This window comes from Neodiprion lecontei, chromosome 5 (genome assembly GCF_021901455.1).
Source record: "Neodiprion lecontei isolate iyNeoLeco1 chromosome 5, iyNeoLeco1.1, whole genome shotgun sequence".
NCBI classification, from domain to species: domain Eukaryota; kingdom Metazoa; phylum Arthropoda; class Insecta; order Hymenoptera; family Diprionidae; genus Neodiprion; species Neodiprion lecontei.
In genome coordinates, this window is record NC_060264.1 from 2,659,553 (window position 1) to 2,672,486 (window position 12,934).

The following is a 12,934-nucleotide window of genomic DNA, read 5'->3' on the forward strand; positions in this document are numbered from 1 at the left end:
ATATAAAGCAGGTCTTCGGATCGCGATAATAAAAAAATGCCAGTATCTCGCAAATTGGTTATGTGGAAGATATATCAAGCAAGTGTAATCAACAAGGGAGAATGGCGACGGCAAATAATTTTCGATAACTATTAAGTGCAGATGTAAATTATCGAATGTTTTTAACTGCGTGGATAAGTTACTTGTTATGATATGGTTACGATAAACTAATTTTCGTTTATGTAAACCCATCAAAGTATGTCAACCGTATCTAAGATCAAAGGTGAAAAATTTGATACGCAATTTTTATCATCTCTTAAAATAAACATAACAAAGTATAATAACAAATTGCGAAACCCTCTATCCAGTTCATACACGTAATATTTAACACTCTAAATTTTGAACGAATCATCTAACTGGATTAATCGGAGCCTCTCGAACTCGTAAAGCTTTCGGTTACAGAAATGTTAGTAAATTTTCAGATTTTATTTTTGCAATTATTCAATAATCCTCCAATAGCGTTTACTCTAATTTCCAAAATACACAACACGCCAAGGGATACATTGAGTAACAATATTGATTAGATACAGTGAAAAAAGGATTTTAAAAATTAAGAAAGTATCAAGACACGGTTAAATGTTTTTCGATAATCATCGCATGTTCGGTGTATTTTTCGGTTCAACGTTTCCCAACTGCTTGAATTGGCCCTTCAAAAGCTTCCACTGAGTCCAAAGTTCCGTACTGACGCCAAACTCCTTGCAGGTTTGCTCAAAGGCTGGTTGGCATAGGTGAAGATAGGCATGATCCACGGTAGGTAGTAGATGATGCAAAGTGTGAGACCCATAGTGGGTCAGGATAAGAAATATGGAAGGCTCGATCTCGACACGGTCACGGACCGCGTCTAGCTGGGCAAGGCCCCAATCGGTATCCTCGCGACGGGCGTCCCCGTCGTGATAAATGTCCGGATGATGATGAGCCGCATTCAATCCAACCAGACTAAAGTGGCAGCTGGCAATAAAGATGACCTTCGCCCAGGTGATAAAAGCGGTCAGCGGAGGTGCGACGAAGCACATCAATGTCGGGATCAGAAAGGGTACCGCGTCTCTTAGCTCGGGTTCGCCAAACTCCCAAAAGACAGAATAGATCCTGTGTGAAAAGGGATAATGAGAATAATCAGACGGGGATCCGAATTAACTTACCGATACCCACCTTTTGATCGCGTGTATAAAATATGTCAGACTGTAAACGAGAGGAGAATAGAGCCATGCAAAATTCCGTGGTATCAGTCCTTTATCTTTGCGAGGTAGCAGGTGAAAGATGGGCTCAAACATTATTATCTCCAGGTCCAGGAGCGTATTTGTGTAAAGATGGTGACTTAGAGCGTGAAAGATCCGCCATTCCTTGGAGGACATTGGGCTCAAATCCATGTACCACATGCGGTAGTTGTCCCTCTGATGCATGTAATTGTGCCCCGCATTCAAAGTCCAGGTCAAGAATATTCCTACAGAAGATTAACAGAGACTTTACTTTGTCTTGGGTGAGAAAGAGGGATGAATTCGAATCCAAAATGAATTCCAAACCAATATCAAGGTAACCAATTCGTTACCGCTCGCCACGATTGTGATCCAAGATTGGGTCGCTGCAGCCGTCGTACAGAGGAGTAACGTGGTGGCGAAGAGAAAATCTGCAATAAGATTCGAGGTCTTCGTTGGCCTATGAAAGTCGACATCCTTTAGGGCTTCCCTGGCACGTTCTTTGAATATTCGATAGAAACCATCGGGCTTGAAGGTGAAAGGACAGGACCTCGGGGCGGTCGCTTCTCGGACGTAGAACTCTGGCAGCAGACGTTCAGCAAGAAGCGTTACATGATGTGCCTGTGACAAGAATGGAATAGATGTAAAAATTGCAAGGTTTGAGAATTCAAGGAACGAACGGAATGTCTCAAGGCCAAAGAACACCTCGAATGCCTCCGTGATGTCGGTCCCCTGGGTGAGCGTTATCCACTCGGAACCGCCCGGATGGTTTCTTGCCCATCCGTCGAGGTCGTAGAGTTTATCACCGATCCGCCATAGTCCTTCGGCTCCATCGTCCAGTCGCTTTCCTTTCAGCCAGCCTGCCCCAGTCTTTAATCCGGCGCCACGTTCACTTGGGTACTTTAACCCGATGAGGGTGCTCTCCATCTTTTTTGCCGTCATTTTCGTTGCTGGTAACGTTGTACTTTGAACACTATTTAAAAAATGTACCAGTGTCGAGTCTCGTTGAAAGCCAAACTGTAATGAGGGCAGCTTACAAATTCCTTCACCAAATATTTGCGCGTATTTCGTGACAAACAAGTCAGCTGACGTATACTTGACTGATTGACAATAATGGCCGAACACTGAAAATTTCAATTCTTTACGATTTATAAAGCTTCGACTACTACCAACAAAATAGTGGTGTTATTATCACTTGTATGTAGATGCAGCAATCAATAATTGAAAGGGGAGTCAATAATTGTGACTGTGGTTTCATCAATCATTCTCAGATGATAAGTAGCTACGTTATTGACTATTATCACGGTTCTCAGTTATGAACAAGAAATATGTTAAAGAGTCGAAATAAATTGCTGTATATCACATGTCAAAAACTTATCGTTGAAATGACTGTCATCTGTAGTTTATAAAAATTGCAAACTCTGTTCTGTCCTTATTTACGAGGTAGTTTCGAGAATGGTAACTTTTTTAATTGAATTAGCATCTGGTAAATGTAATTTTACAATTCTGATGTCTTCTGTATCGATCGTCTTGACTCCTGCTAAATGTAAGATAGCCTGTTCTATCATGCCGCAACCGACACGTTCCATTCAATCTCCTTGCTTGAAATTTTAATGATGTTGGTAATATGTTTGATGGGAATTACATTACGGTTGCATAAACTGAAATAACTTCTTTGGCAAAACGTCGTGCTTGAAGATAGACGAGCATTGTAGAGGGTCTATGCCACGGGGAAATTTCATGAAACAATCTGTGTTTTATACTGGCATGAAGAAGAGTATTTAAACATCGTTGAATAGTTTTGTTTTCATTTCTATCAGAAATGATAATCACAGAAACTACATGTAATCAAATTTACACATACTACCATATTTTATCCTGTTGTATCCGCTTCAACTTTGTTTCAAACGAACAAAGATAAAAATTGAGCAAATTATTTTTCCCTAAACTACCAAGATATGAAGTAGAGAAATTGCATGAAACTTTCCTATTGATCGCAATTTGGATTCGTAACTCTAGAATGCACGTTTCTCTAAAAGACCTGTTTACATGTCATGCGTCGTTTCGATTTTATTCTCTTAAGCATATATCAAAGTATGATATGATGAAACATAGATAATTATCTAGTATTGGGCGTCTTCTTCGGCTCGGTGTTTTGTAGCTGCATGAATTGGCCCTTGAAGAGTTTCCACTGAGTCCATAGATCGGTATTAACGCCAAACTCTTTGCAGGTTTGCTCGAAGGCAGGTTCGCAGAGGTGTAAGTAAGAATGATCGACGGTTGGTAGAAGGTGGTGGAGGGTGTGCCATCCGAGGTGGGTCAATACGAGAAAAGGGGAAGACTGGATTTCGACGCGATCCCGGACTGCGTCTATTTGAGCCAGGCCCCAGTCTAAATCCTCGCGATGGACATCTCCATCGTGATAGATGTCAGGGTGATGGTGAGCAGCGTTTACACCGATCAAGCCGAAATGAAAACTGGATATAACGATAACCTTCATCCAAGTAACCAGCGCGAGACTCGGCGGTGCCACTGAACACATCAAGGCTGGGATCAGAAACGGTGTTAAATCCCTGTAATCTAAGGTGCACCACTCAAAAGCCAGACTGTAGATTCTGTAACGAGAAAATGTAGTTATTCAGTCAGTATTCGAATTGATTCTGTCATATTTGTGATACTGTCGGATCAGTCAAGAAACTCGTAAGGCTGTCCCAACCTTTTGACTCCGCTCACGAAATAGACTATGGCGTAAACTAAGGGACTATAAAGCCAGGACAAACGACGAGTGATGAACCCCTTTTCGTGAGGTACGTAATCGAATAAGGGCTCGAATGCAGAGAGTTCGAAGTCCAAAATTGTGTTTGCGTAAAGATGATGGCTCAGACAATGGGTTATTCGCCATTCCTTCGAGGAAAGAAAACTCAGATCCATGTAGGCCATGCGAAACGAATCTCTCAGGTGTATGTAGTTGTGCCCCGCTATCAAGGTCAACGTAAGGAAAATCGCTGAAATTAATAGCGTGGAATTATGTTCTGTCACAAGAAAATAATTACAGTTTCATCGAACCATTCTATTACCAGCGGCGATAATCGCAGCCCATGATTGCGTGGCTGAGGCCGTTACGCAAAGAGCTAACGTCCCAGCGCAAAGGGAGTCAATTATGAAATTGGACAACTTCGCTGGCTTGTGGAAGTCGACACCCTTCAGGGCTTCTCTGGCGCGGCTTTTAAACACTCTATAGAAACCGTCTGGTTTGAAGGTCAACGGACTGGATCTGGGAGTGGTAGCGTCCCGAACGTAAAACTTTGGCAGGAGTTGTTCGGCAAACGAAGTAATGTGGTGGGCCTGCAGCAGAGAAAATTCAATGTTCGATTGTTCGCCCGTTGCCCATTAGCCGGTAAAAAATGACTGGTACCTCAAACGCTTCCGTGATATCGGTTCCCTTAGAGAGGGTCAGCCACTCGGCGCCACCAGGATGATTCCCAATCCATTGAGCCAGGTCGTAGAGCTTGTCACCGACCCGCCACAGTCCTTCGATTCCGTCGTCCTTCCTCTTACCGTCCAGCCAGCTTGCACCAGTTTTCCAAGCTTTATCGCGAAAGCTCGGATACTTCAACCCAATCAGGGTGCTCTCCTTCCTTTCCTTTGCCCCCATTCCAGCGATTACTCCTGATAGCAAAGTTTGAAATCATTTTACAAAGCAATAAAAATCTACTTCTGAAACAAACAGCAGATGATTAATTCATATCAGACTCACCAAATTCAATCACCCTATAGTATGATAATTTGCCAACTTGCCTATGTTCCCTATTTGACTACTCAACGGACTGAAGCGAAATGAAAAAGTTTCAATATCTTTGGGATATAAAGTAAAATTTTAGAGTCATGTTACATGAATAAATGCGAATTGGATGCTAAAGAATATATGTAAGTGATTATGTATAACGCGAGTAGCTTTATCAGTTATGTGAGTTCGGTGAAGTGGAGGGAGGAGCAGTTGGGCAACACCGAGTACTGTAAACACTTGATACTTGCGTAATTGCATGGGGGTTTGATAACTTCAACATACCTCCACTGTTTGGTCAAAATACGTAATAAAATTGCAACTTATAAAGCAATCTATCAAAGGTATAATATAATATGCAGAGGGTAATGATGCCGTGAAACAAATAGAATTAAATCATTTTCCAGAAGCAAGCGTTGGGAGCAAGCTGCCATCATCTCCTTTCGTGATATTTCACTGACATCTTGATACCCCCGATAGCCTTGTGCAACCACGTTGATACTTTCCAGACAGTACGAAAGCGTACAGTGTGCTATCCTAAAATGTTGACAGACTCATCATATAGTTTATAAGATTGCAATCAACCCTCCGTTGGCTACCTGAAATGAATTCGTCCGCTCGTACTCTCTCTGAAATGGTCACTTGGCTCGATTTATTACTATTTATTAATTTTTATTTATTGCATGACTAAATATTTTACTATTATAAATATTAGAATATCAATTGTTCGAATGCAGCTATCTGCATGTCTTGGACAGTTTTGGTGAATAGATGGTGACTCAGTCCGCGGTTGATTCTCCATTCTCTTGAGGTCTGTAATAGCAGGTCCATAAAGTACATACGAAAGAAATCTCCCTGATGCATGAAATTGTTACCGGTTACCGAATTCCAAGTGAGAAGAACCCTTGAGAAACGAGGCTATGGTCAGAAAAGCAAGTGATTTTAATTATACTTACTTACATACAGGGCTATTACCTTGATGCGCCACTTAGGAGTGCTTGATTATAGACAATTCAGGGTACACATAACAGTCTGTGCGGAGCTCCTCGTCATATGAGAATTTCTATTCCATGTCTTCGTTGGATTTTGAAAGTCGACATGCTTTTGGGCTTCCCTGGCACGTTCTTTGAATATTCGATAGAAACCATCGGATTTGAAGGTGAAAGGACAGGATCTCGGGGTGGTCGCTTCTCGAACGTAGAACACTGGCAGCAGACGTTCAGCAAAAAGCGTTACATGATGTGCCTGTGACAAGAATGGAATAGATGTAAAAATTGCAAGGTTTGAGAATTCAAGTAACGAAAGGAATGGCTCAAGGTCAGAGAACACCTCGAATGCCTCCGTGATGTCGGTCCCCTGGATGAGCGTTATCCACTCGGAACCGCCCGGATGGTTTGTTGCCCATCCATCGAGGTCATAGATTTCATCACCGATCCGCCATAGTCCTTCGGCTCCATCGCCTTGTCGCTTTTCCTTTTAATTCTGTGTCCCGTTCACTTGAATACTTCAACCCGATGAGTGCACTCTCCATCTTTTTTACTCGCATTTTCGTTGTTTGTAACATTGTACTTTGAACACTGTTCAAAAAAAAGTACCGCTGTCGAGTCTCGTTGAAAGTCAAGCTGTAATGAGGGCAGCTTACAAATTCCTTACAATTAGTTCTGGCGTTATTATCACTTGTACGTAGATAGGGCACTGAATAGCTGAAACGGAAGCCAATAATTGCAACCATGTTTTTATCAAACGTTCTAGTATAACAAGTAGTTACGTCAATAACGATTATCACGCTTCTCGCGCAATCAGTTATAAACAAGCAATATGTTAGAGAGCCGAATTAAATTACTGTACATCACATGTCAAAAACTTATCAATAAAATTAAGGTTACCTATAGTTTACAAAAATTGCATAATTTGTTCTGTTCTTATTTACGAGGTAGTTTAAAAAACGAAAACTTTTTTTTATAAACTAGCTACTGGTAATTGTAATTTTACATTCCTGCTATCTTCTGTGTCGGTCATCTTGACTCCTGCTAAATTTAAGATAACCGGTTCTGTCAAGCCGCAACCAAAACCTTTCATTTAATCTCGTCATTTCACATTTTAATGATACTGGTAAGATGTTTGATGGGAATTGCAATACCGTTGCATAAACTGAAATAACTTCTTTGGCTAAACATCGTGTTTCTAGAAAGACGAGGATTGTGCAGGGTCTCTAGCAATAGGGAAGTCTCATGAAAAGAATCTGCTTTTTACACTAGCATGAAGCAGTGGATTTCAAAAATGATGGAATCGTATTTTTTATTTGCACTAGAAATGATCATCACAAAAGCTACACGCAATTGAATTTCACTATTCTTTTACTTACTTTAGCACTATGGGTGACGTCACATTACACATGCTACCATGTTTTATCCTGTTGTATCCGCTTCAACTTTGTTGTAAATGAATTAAGATAAAAATTGGCCCAACTCTTTTTCCCTAAACTACCAAAATTTGAATTTAAAAAAATGCATGGAACTTTCCTATTGATCGTATTTTGGATTCGTCACTCTAGAATACATGTTTACGAGTCACGCGTCGTTTCGATTTTATTCTCTTAAGCATATGTCAAGGTATAATATAATAAAACATATAAAATTATCTGGTATTGGGCGTTTTCTTCGGCTCTGTGTGTTGTAACTGCATGAATTGGCCCTTGAAGAGTTTCCACTGAGTCCATAGTTCGGTGTTAACGCCAAACTCTTTGCAGGTTTGCTCAAAGGCGGGTTCGCAGAGGTGTAAGTAAGAATGATCGACGGTTGGTAGAAGGTGGTGGAGGGTGTGCGACCCAAAATGGGTTATTATGAGAAAACGGGAAGGCTCGATTTCAACGCGATCACGGACTGCGTCTATTTGAGCCAGGCCCCAGTCTAAATCCTCGCGATGGACATCTCCATCGTGATAGATGTCAGGGTGATGGTGAGCGGCGTTTGCTCCAATCAAGACGAAATAGAAACTGGATATAGCGATGACCTTCATCCAGGCAGCGAGGGCGAGACTCGGCGGTGCCACTGAACACATCAGGGCTGGGATCAGAAACGGTGTTAAATCCCTGTAATCTAAGGTGCCCCACTCAAAAGCCAGACTGTAGATTCTGTAACGAAGAAAACGTGGTTATTCAGTCAGTATTCGAATTGATTCTGTCATATTTGTGATACTGTCGGATCAGTCAAGAAACTCGTAAGGCTGTCCCAACCTTTTGACCCCGTTCATGAAATAGACTCCGGCGTAAACTGAGGGAGTATAAAGCCAGGACAAACGACGAGTGATGAACCCCTTTTCGTGAGGTACGTAATCAAAGAAGGGCTCGAACATCGAGAGTTCGAAGTCCAAAATGGAGTTGGCGTAAAGATGATGGCTCAGACAATGGGTTATTCGCCATTCCTTCGAGGAAAGAAGACTCAGATCCATGTAGGCCATACGAAACGAATCTCTCAGGTGTATGTAGTTGTGCCCTGCTACCGCGGTCCACGTAAGGAAAATCGCTGGAATTGATAGAGTAGAATTATGTTCTGTATCAAGAAAATAATTGCAGTCTCATCGAACCATTCTATTACCAGCAGCGAAAATCGCAGCCCATGATTGCGTGGCTGAGGCCGTTACGCAAAGAGCTAACGTCCCAACGCAAAGGGAGTCGCTCATCAAATTGGACAACTTCGCTGGCTTGTGGAAATCGACACCCTTCAGAGCTTCTCTGACGCGGCTTTTAAACACTCTATAGAAACCGTCTGGTTTGAAGGTCAACGGACTGGATCTGGGAGTGGTAGCGTCCCGGACGTAAAAGTTTGGCAGGAGTTGTTCGGCAAACGAAGTAATGTGGTGGGCCTGCAACAGAGAAAATTCAATGTTCGATTGTTCGCCCGTTGCCCATTAGCCGGTAAAAAATGACTGGTACCTCAAACGCCTCCGTGATGTCGGTTCCCTTAGTGAGGGTCAGCCACTCTGCGCCACCAGGATGATTCCCAACCCATTGAGCCAGGTCGTAGAGCTTGTCACCGACCCGCCACAGTCCTTCGATTCCGTCGTCCTTCCTCTTACCGTCCAGCCAGCTTGCACCAGTTTTCCAAGCTTTATCGCGAAAGCTCGGATACTTCAACCCAATCAGGGTGCTCTCCTTCTTTTCCTTCGGCCCCATTCCAGTAGTTAATCCTTATAGAAAAGTTTGAAATTTTTTTACCAAGTATTAAAAATCTACCTTTGAAACAGTTGCAAACAAGTAATTTATATTAGACTTACCAATTCAATCACCTTGTGGTATGATGATTTGCGAATCTACCTATGTTCCGTATTTGACTACTCAGTTCGATGGACCGAAGCGAAATGAAAAAGTTTCAATGCTTCTAAGATATAAAGTAAAGTGTTAGAGTTGTATTACATAAGTAAATGCGAATTGCATGCTAAAAAAATACGCAAGCGATTATGTATAACGCGAGTAGCTTTATCAGTTATATGCGTTCGATAAAGTAGAGGGGAGGGGCAGTTGGGCAACACCGAGTACTGTAAACACTTGATACTCGAGTAATTGCGTAATAGTTTTATACTTTCAGCATACTACCAGTGTTTGATCAAAACGCGCAATAAAATCGCAACTTATAAAGCAATAAACTAAAGGTATAATATAATGTGCATAGGGAAATGATGATGCCGTGGAATAAATAGAATTAAATCGTTTTCCAGCAGCAAACGTTGGAAGCAAGCTGCAATCATCTCCTTTCGTGATATTTCACTGACATCTTGACACCCCCGATAGTCTTGTTCACTTACGATGATACTTGCCAGACGGTGCGAAAGCGTAAAGTGTTCTAACATTTTTTCCGGCTTATCATACAATTTATCACATTGCATTTAAATATCACAAGCAAGATAATTTAAAACTATAACGCCGAACATATGCTCGAGAAAATTCGAAAACGTTGTTTTATTTTAAATTCCTATAACATATTTACCGTTTTTCCTCGATCCAACTTCTGACAAACGAAAAAACGCTGTATACAAAAGCTTAGAAGTTTCTCGCGGAATATTCTACTTATAAATCATCAAAAGGTACCGAGTAGTTATGACGACACAGTGATGTGAATCATCTAGTATTCGCGGTCTTCTTCGGCGCATTGTTTACAAGCTGGAGAAATTGGCCCTTGACGTGGTCCCACTGCGACCAAAGTTCCGTACTAATGCCAAACTCTTTACAAGTTTCCGCGAAAGCAGGTTCGCAGAGATAAAGATAGGCGTGGTCGACGGACGGAAGGAGGTGGTGGAGGCTGTGGGATCCGAAGCTGGTCAGGACCAAAAATATCGACGTGTCTATTTCGGCCCGGTCTCGGACGGCGTCCAACTCCGCCAGGCCCCAGTCCATGTCCTCACGATGAACGTCCCCGTCGTGGAAGATATCCGGGTGATGATGAGCCGCGCTGACTCCAACAGCGGTAAAGTGGAAGCTGGCCACCGCGATCACTTTCATCCAGGTCCATAAGGCGACGGCTGGAGGTGCCACGACGCACATCGCCGCCGGTATCAGGAAAGGGACGGCGTCCCTGACCCCGGGTCCGTTCCACTCCCAGAATGTCGAGTATATCCTGTTCGCCATGAATTATCGGATCAGAAAAAAGTGCGGGAGAACCGCTTTGCGCTCAAGCTTTCATATTGTTAGCCGAACAAACCTTTTCAGTCCCTCCTCGAAGATCATTAGAGTGTATACAGGGGGCGAAATTATCCAAGATACGAAGCGTGTAAACGGTCCCTTGTCGGGACGAGGAAGCCACGAGAGGAACGGTTCGAACGCGGTTATCTCCATGTCCTGAACGGTGTTGGTGAATAGATGGTGACTCAGTGCGTGATTGATTCTCCATTCCCTCGAGGACAGTAACAGCAGGTCCATATAGTACATGCGAAAGGAATCTCGCTGGTGCATGAAATTATGACCGGTTATCGCTGTCCAGGTGAGAAGAACCCCTGAGAAACGAGGCTATGGTCAGAATAGCAGGTGATTTTAATTACACCTACCTATATACCGGGTTATTTCCTTGATGCACCGCATGGGAGTGCTTAATTATCAACAATTCATAACATTGTTACGCTTGAGCAAGTCTTACAGCTTCTCCCACTCCACCCCCTGTTCCAGAAGTCTACCAACTTTGGAGCGGCTCCTCGTTATAAGCGAACGAGCGATTCCATAGAATCATACGTGTTTAGACACCGAATCCGTCTATTCTCTTACAACGAAGAGCGATGATAATCATCGACACACTCGCACACGTGCAATTCCCGTGTTCTCCAATGAGCAGAGCATGGAATCCTATTCCTCTAACCGTCCTTAGACTCTCTTGTAACGTAACGAGGTAGTGAAGTGAGTGTCCCAGTTATCGGCCCTGTCCCAATTCCTGACCTTTCTTGGTTGCATCTGTTTGATCCTTAATTTTCAAATTACCACGAAATAAGTTTATAGTGTCTAACTTTCTAGCAATTGATTTTAGTCATCTAGGAATCCGAAATTTGTACCGTCAATTTATAGTTTCGAAAAATACAAGGTTCAATAATTGGGTTTAAGCGTGACAATAACTGGTACACTCGGAAATGTATTGCCACCAAGAATCACTACGCAGATCAATGGATTAATCGCTTCTAATTTTAGCGCGAAGAAACCCAAATTGCCCCAATCCATTACAACTTCACACCAGTTCTGAGCGGACTAACCACTGCCTACAATGGCGATCCACGATCGAGTGGTTGCAGCGATGACGGAAAGAGCGATCGTGCCCACGAAGAGAGAATCGGCGATGAGGTTTGATGTTCGAGAAGACTTGTGGAAGTCCACGTCCTTGAGAGCTTCTCTGGCACGGGCCTTGAACTTTCTATAAAATCCGTCGGGCTTGAAGGTGAAGGGACTGGCTCTCGGGGCGATGGCGTTCCGAACAAAGAACTTTGGCAGCATTAGTTCGGCAGTCGATCTGACATGGTGTGCCTGCACCGAGAAAGAGATTCCATTCAATTTCACTCACAAGGAAGGTATCAAGGTCTGTCAAGTCACCCCTTGACATGCCTTACTTTTGGATGGTGGTTTCAAAGTTAACAAAATGAAAAAAAAAAAAGAAAAGAAAAGAACTTCGAGCAAGTGACAGGGAATTGAGTAACGGGTCAGTTTGAATTTAAAAAATCACCTCGAAAGCCTCGGTGATGTCAGTGCCCCGAGTTAGCGTGATCCACTCGGTACCGCCAGGATGACTCTTCGCAAATTCACTCAGGTCGTAAAGTTTGTCATCTACTCGCCATAGTCCCTCGGCTCCGTCGTCCTGCCTCTTGTCCTTCAGCCATTTAGCTCCCGTTTTAATCACGCTGTCCCTTTCGCTTGGATATTTGAGACCGACGAGGGTGCTCTCGAACCTTTTAGTCGGCGCCATATTGAGGATCGAGGATTATTCAAAAACCTGTAAAATTAACGAGAATATTAAAATATGTAGTCCAGTGATAGAGTGACAAAAAAGACTTGAAATCTGAAACTCTTCATGTTATAGTTTTTATTAAATTTATTCTAATTAGTCGTTGATCATTTTATACGTATTTAAAGCATAGGGTACGTTGAACAAAATTTTCACCAAGCTCAATTGCCCTTTTATCCCTCAAGTAAGCACGGAAAATATTGTTTCTAATCGAATCCAGTTCGATTAGTTTTCGTTTTCACCTCACACGGTTGTATTTCACAATTTTTTACATCGACTATACCCTCGACACGTGATCATAAGTTTGTACGAAATGTTTGCGAAATTTTTCGTCGTACAATATGACTAGTAGTCGTAACGCGACGACGAGTCAAACAACCGCCTCGATTTGCCGGTGAGAACTAACTAAAGGAAAAAGGTATCGCTTTGAATATAGTTCTAAAAAC

The 12,934-nt window shown here is 42.5% G+C and overlaps 4 protein-coding genes across 8 annotated transcripts; all 4 read right to left on the bottom strand.

The window, feature by feature from the left end:
* Positions 1-444: 444 nt before the first annotated feature.
* LOC107219280 (cytochrome b5-related protein) lies at positions 445-3,145 on the bottom strand. Of its 2 annotated transcripts, XM_046739323.1 has the most exons (5): positions 2,270-3,145; positions 1,938-2,196; positions 1,586-1,853; positions 1,189-1,480; positions 445-1,125 (listed from the first exon to the last, which is right to left on the bottom strand). In XM_046739323.1, the coding sequence occupies exons 2-5, from the start codon at positions 2,172-2,174 to the stop codon at positions 630-632; spliced, it is 1,293 nt and encodes a 430-aa protein (XP_046595279.1). In that variant the 5' UTR covers positions 2,175-2,196; positions 2,270-3,145; the 3' UTR covers positions 445-629. The 2 variants fall into 2 exon arrangements, with proteins under 2 accessions (XP_046595279.1, XP_015512950.1); XM_015657464.2 differs by having other exon boundaries at positions 1,938-3,145.
* Positions 3,146-3,276: 131 nt separating this feature from the next.
* Positions 3,277-5,294, bottom strand: LOC107219299 (cytochrome b5-related protein-like). 2 transcript variants are annotated; one of them, XM_046739324.1, is made up of 5 exons: positions 5,031-5,294; positions 4,648-4,901; positions 4,310-4,577; positions 3,949-4,237; positions 3,277-3,847 (listed from the first exon to the last, which is right to left on the bottom strand). In XM_046739324.1, exons 2-5 carry the CDS (start codon positions 4,885-4,887, stop codon positions 3,352-3,354), a joined length of 1,293 nt encoding a protein of 430 aa, XP_046595280.1. In that variant the 5' UTR covers positions 4,888-4,901; positions 5,031-5,294; the 3' UTR covers positions 3,277-3,351. The 2 variants fall into 2 exon arrangements, with proteins under 2 accessions (XP_046595280.1, XP_015512978.1); XM_015657492.2 differs by having other exon boundaries at positions 4,990-5,294.
* A 2,003-nt stretch (positions 5,295-7,297) lies between these two features.
* LOC107219298 (cytochrome b5-related protein) lies at positions 7,298-9,818 on the bottom strand. The gene is made up of 5 exons (XM_015657491.2): positions 9,292-9,818; positions 8,951-9,204; positions 8,613-8,880; positions 8,252-8,540; positions 7,298-8,149 (listed from the first exon to the last, which is right to left on the bottom strand). Exons 2-5 carry the CDS (start codon positions 9,188-9,190, stop codon positions 7,654-7,656), a joined length of 1,293 nt encoding a protein of 430 aa, XP_015512977.2. The 5' UTR covers positions 9,191-9,204; positions 9,292-9,818; the 3' UTR covers positions 7,298-7,653.
* A 140-nt stretch (positions 9,819-9,958) lies between these two features.
* On the bottom strand, positions 9,959-12,877 carry LOC107219296 (cytochrome b5-related protein). Of its 3 annotated transcripts, none has more exons than XM_015657486.2 (5): positions 12,731-12,877; positions 12,210-12,476; positions 11,746-12,013; positions 10,713-11,004; positions 9,959-10,628 (listed from the first exon to the last, which is right to left on the bottom strand). In XM_015657486.2, exons 2-5 carry the CDS (start codon positions 12,447-12,449, stop codon positions 10,133-10,135), a joined length of 1,296 nt encoding a protein of 431 aa, XP_015512972.1. In that variant the 5' UTR covers positions 12,450-12,476; positions 12,731-12,877; the 3' UTR covers positions 9,959-10,132. The 3 variants fall into 3 exon arrangements, with proteins under 3 accessions (XP_015512972.1, XP_015512971.1, XP_015512975.1); XM_015657485.2 differs by having other exon boundaries at positions 12,645-12,877; XM_015657489.2 differs by having other exon boundaries at positions 12,627-12,877.
* Between the last annotated feature and the right edge of the window lie 57 nt (positions 12,878-12,934).

Bases quoted from the DNA above. Each gene is read 5' to 3' on its own strand.
- LOC107219299 (XM_046739324.1), bottom strand. From the start codon at position 4,887: ATGGGGGCAAAGGAAAGGAAGGAGAGCACCCTGATTGGGTTGAAGTAT. The intron at 4,238-4,309 runs GTAATAGAATGG...TATTAATTTCAG, and splicing joins GGCTGCGATTATCGCCGCTG to CGATTTTCCTTACGTTGACC. The intron at 3,848-3,948 runs GTTGGGACAGCC...TTCTCGTTACAG, and splicing joins TTCGTGAGCGGAGTCAAAAG to AATCTACAGTCTGGCTTTTG.
- LOC107219296 (XM_015657486.2), bottom strand. From the start codon at position 12,449: ATGGCGCCGACTAAAAGGTTCGAGAGCACCCTCGTCGGTCTCAAATAT. The intron at 11,005-11,745 runs GTTAGTCCGCTC...CTCGTTTCTCAG, and splicing joins GATCGCCATTGTAGGCAGTG to GGGTTCTTCTCACCTGGACA. The intron at 10,629-10,712 runs GTTTGTTCGGCT...CATGGCGAACAG, and splicing joins TTCGAGGAGGGACTGAAAAG to GATATACTCGACATTCTGGG.
- LOC107219280 (XM_046739323.1), bottom strand. From the start codon at position 2,174: ATGACGGCAAAAAAGATGGAGAGCACCCTCATCGGGTTAAAGTACCCA. The intron at 1,854-1,937 runs GTGTTCTTTGGC...TTCTTGTCACAG, and splicing joins ACATCACGGAGGCATTCGAG to GCACATCATGTAACGCTTCT. The intron at 1,481-1,585 runs GTAACGAATTGG...AATCTTCTGTAG, and splicing joins GATCACAATCGTGGCGAGCG to GAATATTCTTGACCTGGACT.
- LOC107219298 (XM_015657491.2), bottom strand. From the start codon at position 9,190: ATGGGGCCGAAGGAAAAGAAGGAGAGCACCCTGATTGGGTTGAAGTAT. The intron at 8,541-8,612 runs GTAATAGAATGG...TATCAATTCCAG, and splicing joins GGCTGCGATTTTCGCTGCTG to CGATTTTCCTTACGTGGACC. The intron at 8,150-8,251 runs GTTGGGACAGCC...TCTTCGTTACAG, and splicing joins TTCATGAACGGGGTCAAAAG to AATCTACAGTCTGGCTTTTG.